General features: G+C 31.7%; 1 protein-coding gene across 1 annotated transcript; it reads left to right on the top strand.

The window, feature by feature from the left end:
- Positions 1 to 3,642: 3,642 nt before the first annotated feature.
- On the top strand, positions 3,643 to 6,474 carry LOC148851381 (large ribosomal subunit protein eL30). Its single transcript, XM_088944837.1, has 6 exons — positions 3,643 to 3,704; positions 3,833 to 3,895; positions 4,004 to 4,109; positions 4,245 to 4,346; positions 6,018 to 6,086; positions 6,182 to 6,474. Exons 2-6 carry the CDS (start codon positions 3,875 to 3,877, stop codon positions 6,220 to 6,222), a joined length of 339 nt encoding a protein of 112 aa, XP_088800963.1. The 5' UTR covers positions 3,643 to 3,704; positions 3,833 to 3,874; the 3' UTR covers positions 6,223 to 6,474.
- The last annotated feature ends 619 nt before the right edge of the window (positions 6,475 to 7,093 follow it).

Here is a 7,093-nt window from a genome sequence, read left to right as displayed (position 1 = left end):
TGTATACTTAGTCAATTTCACAAACATTAGGGGTAGTTTAAGAAATTTATCCTAAAAATAATTATTGTTTATTACACTTATTTTTTTTATTTGATTAACAAAAATATCATAAATTTGTTTAACTTTTTTTTATTTTTTGTTATTTATTATATTTATTTCCATTTAAAAATTTTTATTATTTAACTATGACTTCATAAGCTAACCAATTTGATTTGAATTGTTGAATTGCTTAACTACCACTTGGATAAATAATGGTTTTGGTTTTGAGTCAATTTAAAATATATGGGTTTATATTGTTAAAAATATTGGCATGGATCTAATTAGTAGCATTTATTAGTAAAAAATAACTTAAATATAAGATTTAATAAGAGAAAATGGGAGTTAATATCTTAAGTGTAAGGCTTAATGAGGTGGAAAGTAATAATTGAAGTTACATTTTCAACCCTTACAAATAGAGATAGACTAAATAGACAAATATGGGCATTTTAGTAGCCACAAAAGCTAGCATTAAAAATATAATAAAATAACTTTTATACCCTTTCTCAAACAAAGAAAATCTATATTAATATGTATTTTTATGTTTTGTTTTTATATTTTTATTTTATTATTAATAGGATGCAAATTGCAAAACAAAAAACCTGATTACATAAAAAACCTCATCTAGATATCATTGGATTGAGTTGTGAAGCTTCAAGTATCATTGATAGATTCTTCATTTTATAATGTTTTGTCTTTTTAGTGTATCTGTTTGTGTTTATTTATCAAGGAAATGGAAAATTTAAATATAGATAATTGAATGATGTGAAAGATGTTGTTCAGTCCGAGGTGTGCCGAACCAAACACGTAGCATATAGTCCTGCATATTGGACAAGGTTAAGGTGGAAGGATGAGGTCGTGCACCGTTGTTTGCAAGCATAAGGAGAATTAGAGAGCCGAAGAATTTATCCCTAAGTAGGCATTTCAACGTTCAAGTCAGTAATGAAGAGAGAGAGAGTTGGGATGAGTAGGTAGACATTTGGTCCCCAACCAAGGAGAGTAATGTGTGCCAGATCACAGAGAGCTTACCTTAAGGGGGAGATGCCTTTATATCGACCAAACACTCGTGTCACTACCCACAGAGGCCTCTTCAAGACACGATTGTGGTGACATGTGCTGATATGGTTTGAAGTCACTGCCACAGAGGTAGATCACGTGGCAACTTCGACCAACTAAGGCATCACCCAAGCAGTGAAAAAGTAGTAGTAAGGGTGTCAATGGTCTTGTTTTGGACCAGACCCTGTCCAGTCCAAAATCAATTTTGACGGATTGGATGAACCAACAAGACATATTGGATTGGAGCAATCCGGTCCAAAATATTTATTAGATTGGATTAGACTTGGTCCGTCTGTAATAAATTTATATTGGATTGGGTTGGATTAAGTCACTATTTAGTCCATTAATATAAGATAAGAACATAGGTGTCAATGGACCGAGCTTGGGTTGAAACCAATCTAAATTAAGATGAATTTGAACATATTGGACGATCCAAATATTGAATTGAACGGGTCTAAAATGGTCCAAAATATTTATTGATTGGATTGAACCTAGTCCTTTTGTAATTTAACTCATGTTGAAATAGACCAGATTGGACCAAATCCAATCCAGTTGACACCCCTAGTAGTTTAATTTATAATTTAAACCTCACAATTAAATAGGGATTAAATTAAAAATTGAGTATTTTAGTTAAAAGAATGTTCCATAATCTTCTTATTTATATTTTAATAGTAGTGTAAATATAGAATTGTAGATGTGTTCAAAATTTTCATTCTTTTTGTATTTCTATGTGTAAAAATGATTCTGATATGTCACACTTACTTCTTGTTTAATATGATCATTATATGATATTATACATGTGCTTGAATGTTCTTTGCAAAATTTATTCTTTTTTTTTTCATTTTGTATTTTTATATTTTATTAATTTTATCTATCTATTTATTTATTTATCACATTAAACGCTAACAAATTTAAACCAAAAGTTGAACTATTGATCTTTGCCAAACAATACAATAATTTCATTTTTTGCTCAAATCTAAATTATGTATTTAATTTTCATTATCATTAAAAATTATTCTTATTTATTACACTTATTTTTTAATTTCAATAATAAAATATTATAAATGTGTCTAATTTTCTCTATATTTTGTAAATTTTTATATTTATTTCTATTTTAAAATTTTTATTACCTAACTATGATTATATAGGTTGATCAATTTTGATTTGGATGGTAAAATTTCTTCGCCAACCCATTGATAAAGAATGGTTTTGTTATTGAGTTAATTTTAAGATATACGGGTTTATATTGTTAAAAATCGCTATAGATTTAATTAGTATAATTTATTAGTGAAAAATAACCTAGTATATGATTTAATAAGAGAATATGAGAGTTAATATTTTAAGTTATAAGACTTAATGAGAGATGATTAAATGAGGTGAAAAGTAATAATTGAAGTTACACTTTCAACCCTTACAATTAGAGATGCACTAAATAGACAAATATGAGCATTTTAGTAACAATTAAAGTTGGCAATAAAGCTACAATAAAATGACTTTTATACCATTTATCAAACAATACAATAAGGAGTACTTTTAGCCTAAAAAAACGTTCACTCTACATTCCCACTTTTATATACAGTATAGATATATATAATATACACAAATATATAAACAAATAATAAAAAATATTATATATAATATTTTATTTTTATATGTATAATATTAACTAATTTTTATAATTCATAATTTATATATATATATATATATATATATATATAAGATAGAAATAATTTTGCATATGTATGTTTTATGGGAAAATTGGCTCATAATCAAGCTTTAACTTATGAACTTTTGAGTTGAGTTGAATTCAAAGTCAAGACTCTAACTCGAATAGCTAGATACTTTTTTTGGTAGAAAAATAGTTAGTTATTTAACTCAACTCAACTCAAATCCACCCTTGCTTCTAATTCCACAATGTTAAAATTTAGGATTTATTTTCATTTTTATTAATTTATCTTCTTTTATTAATGGAGAAAGTGAGACCTTAGAACCTTAATGGCTTTTAAGTTTTCAAATAATATTATATGTTATAAAATATAAAATTAAAAGATGTGGGTTGGGTTAGTACCAAGTCGAACCCTATAAGGCTGTTTTTGTTTGGAAAATCACATGCAAATAAGCAAATTGAGTTGGGTTGGTCTTTGGGTGGGACATTGGAGGGTAGAGTTATAATGTATACAACCCAAACTAAACTCGACCCACTGAAATATATTAAGCTTGAGTTTAAATATATTAAGGTTGGTTCATTTAAATATTCGATGATTTCTAATTTGACTAAAAAAAGTAAAAAATGAATATGTTTTTATATTTGATAAATATATACACATTTTACCGTCAAGAGATGTTCCGATGATGTACGGCTTAGATGTTGTGTACACACGTTTATTGGTCAGCATATCCGAGCTGTGAATAGCCCCACGCAGCAAGAAAAATCTAGGGTTTAACTTCAACTTGGACCAACCCGCGCTAATCTCGTGGACAAAGGGTTCATTACTCACGTGAATTGCACGTGATCTTGTGGACAAAAACCCTAAAATGTTCTATTCCCTTCTCTCGCCCCTGCGCAGCGTTGCAACTCATTAGGGTTTCCGGGAAAAACACCGTAATACAAGGTAAGAGCACTCTTTTCTAACTCTCGATTTTTTCCCTCTATCTCTCTCTCTTAGAAGCCTTAATCTTTGATTCGTTTTACTCACCACGAGAAGCTAAAAATTAGCACTTTTCTTTTCATCCTCTGAAGAAACACCTGGGGAGGGCTTTGGGATCTTTGTAAGTAGCAACAATGGTAGCGGTGAAGAAGACGGTATGTACCTCTTGATCCAATGCTTATTTTTATTAGTTCAGGCTTACTGTCAAGATCTGTGTTTTCTTGGCTTAATCTTTTTTTTTTTTTTTTGCAATGATTTTACAGAAGAAAACTCATGAGAGTATCAACAACAGGCTCGCTCTCGTGATGAAGAGCGGGAAGTACACCCTTGGTTACAAAACGGTCCTTCGAACCCTGAGAAGTTCGAAAGGTGAATCCTAATTTCCCTGCTTCGTTATTCTAATGTTGTTTTATTAGCCTTAATACGATGGAAAAGTTAATTCATGGTTAGGTTCCCTTTCGGTTTCTTTATTAAGATCTGGGTCATTTTTTTTGGTATTTGCAGCAAAACTGATTATTATTTCAAACAATTGCCCGCCTCTGCGGAAATCCGAGATTGAGTATTATGCAATGCTTGCAAAGGTTGGCGTCCACCATTTTAACGGAAGTAAGTGGTCTAGCTTGCTGTGTTGAATCTGAATGAATGTCACTGAGTTATTGTTTGTTCCTCCATTTCAATATCTTTAGCTCTTGTTTAATTTATTTTTAATATGCCGTTTTGTTTTGTTCTTATTTCTTGCTACACCAACCTTTTCTTGATTTACACTGGAGGTGTGGTCCACTATTCCCTTTATCATCAGTGCATAATGCTTGAGACTTAATGAAATGATCTGGATAGTAACAGGAGTTTTATCAGCTAAAGAATTCATTTTCCGTTATCTGCTGTTTTTTTTTTCCTCTGGATTGCTCTTACTGAGATAGACTTCATTGAATTTAATATCAAATAATAATTTACACATGGTACACATTTTCTTGATGAAGGCAAATGGTACACTTATTAAATGACTCAAAGCTTGGCACATTTGAAGGGACCTTGGAAGCCATCTATGCAAAAGGAGTAATCTTAAAAGTTCTAGTTACTCATTACCTTACCCAAAGAATATTGGGAGAAGTACAAATCAGCCCAGATCAGAATTCTCTAGCCCCAAAGTACAGGGGGAATGCATCCTGACCGTGAATTGATGCCAAATTCACGGGCAAGATGTGGTTTATAGGGGGGGGCTGGAATTCAGAATTCTGCATCGTGTTTTTGTACTTCTCCGAAGAATATTCCAATTATCATTGGAGCATTTGTTTCATATATTTGCAGTTAGTACATGGTTATGTGGAAGTCATGTCAAATGACTTCATTTCTTTTTAGGTTTTCTTAGCATTTTAATGTATTTGTTTGCTATGAAATGGGATTGTTACTAGAATTTTATAAAAGTAGAAATTGCAAAATTCCACTCGATTCCCATTCTCTCTTTTCATCTTACAACACGATGGCTTAGCAGAAAGATGCTAAGTTTTGAACTTTACCAGATAGCACTAGATTCAAGTTACATGTCTTCACCATCATACTTAACCCAAATGTGCTTCCCAAATAGTTTTGATAATTAATCATTGTGAAGGCTCTATCAAAATAAAGTGACTAGTCATTTTGAACACCCTCACCAAAAGAAAAATTAATTAATAAAATAGAAAAAAACCATAAAAATTCCTGGCATTTAGGCATTAACTTGAAATAGTTCCAGTGGAATTGCTATATATGTAAACGGTTCTTCTCGGTTCATCTATTACCTTACAAATACAAGGAATACCTACCTTTTGTAATGAAGATGAACATAAAATCATAATGATTTGTTATACATGTTTGGCAATGATCCAGAAGGTGCCTGCTAATTGCACCTACCGAGGGTACAGTGACTTGGTACATGAGGTCAGACTTGTCTCGTTTGTCTGGCTTGGTCCAGCCCTCCAGATGGGTTTCTTATAATGTGATGTAATTTTGGCAGACTGCTAAAGTCATTCCATACTGAATTCTTTGATGTTTGTTGACTGAAATAGGGCACCTATTGTTATAATAAACACAGTTCCATAATATCTCTTCTCTTGTAAAATATTAAAGAGAGGTATATTATTGTTAAACAAGCACTTCCTGAATATTTTGATAAATGTGCACTTCCTGAATAATTGAAATCCTATAAATAAAAATGTTAAAATTAAAACAACAGTGGGAGGGTTCCTTGGTTGAAAATGACTAACATCATGTAACCTATTTTTTGTTAATGTTTTCCAGACAATGTTGACTTGGGCACAGCATGTGGAAAATATTACCGTGTATCATGCCTTAGCATTATTGACCCAGGTGAGAAAAGTATACTTATATCGAGCTACAATTTACTATGTAATACATCCATCCTGAAGCCGAGAAACTTATTTTTCGTTGTGTTTTAACTGCAGGTGATTCTGATATTATTAAAACACTGCCTGGCGAGCAGTGAAGCGAGATAGTTATGGTTGCTGTTCTTTTGATATCCAACCGAGTAGGATATAGTTTTGTTTGTTTAGAGTGCTTGTGAGTCATAATTTTTGTTGTTGAATTGCGGTCTCTCATGTTAGTTCGGAAATTTTTTACTTTAATTAATGAGTATGGCAAGATTGAGTATCACTAGTTCTAATTTCTAACTGGTGGTTTTGGAAATCTATGTTAAAGATTCTCTCAGTAAAGGACCCTAGTTTATTTGGATATTGAATTGTGGTGCCTAGCGCCTTGTGAAGGCACTAAAGTAGTCGTGTATTTCAGAATAGTTTTGGACTTGGTTTTGGCTGCCAACGTTAGCCGAAGTTAAAACATCTGAATTGTCTGGCGGTAAGATGACGAGGCAAAAACTTCTTGGCTGGGTGCCTGGTGGTAGTGGTATTTGTGAGCTCTGACTTGTTTGAAACTATGACAGAATTAAGCTAGTTGGGTTGAAAAATTGCCTATGCCAACCCGATCACTGCTTTAGTCCTCATTCATTTAATTTTTGCTTATTCTGGGCAAAAATGGGCCAGAATTAATAGCATTAGTGTTTTGATATAAAATTCTTGCTATGGGCCATATTCTTTTTATAATTAAAAATCTGCCCATAACACAAGTTTAGGTAGCCTGTTGCATGAAAAATAATCATACTCCACTTTACTGATTTTCATTTTTTAAGGAAATTCTATTTATAAAACTGCTGAAATAGATGTTTATTAGTAGGTTACCCAGGATACTCACCTCAACATTGTAAACAGTTTTTGATTTGGGTAGGGTTTATAAAAACTGGCACAGTTTTTTTTTTCTTTTTTAAGAATGAAAATGAATAGCATATGACACTTGTGAAAATA

The sequence above is a fragment of the Nelumbo lutea genome, chromosome 5 (assembly GCF_056320005.1).
Source record: "Nelumbo lutea isolate HS-2025 chromosome 5, American lotus-T2T, whole genome shotgun sequence".
NCBI classification, from domain to species: Eukaryota; Viridiplantae; Streptophyta; class Magnoliopsida; order Proteales; family Nelumbonaceae; genus Nelumbo; species Nelumbo lutea.
Note: the sequence above shows the minus strand (reverse complement) of the source record. Positions and strands in the feature narration are given on the sequence as shown.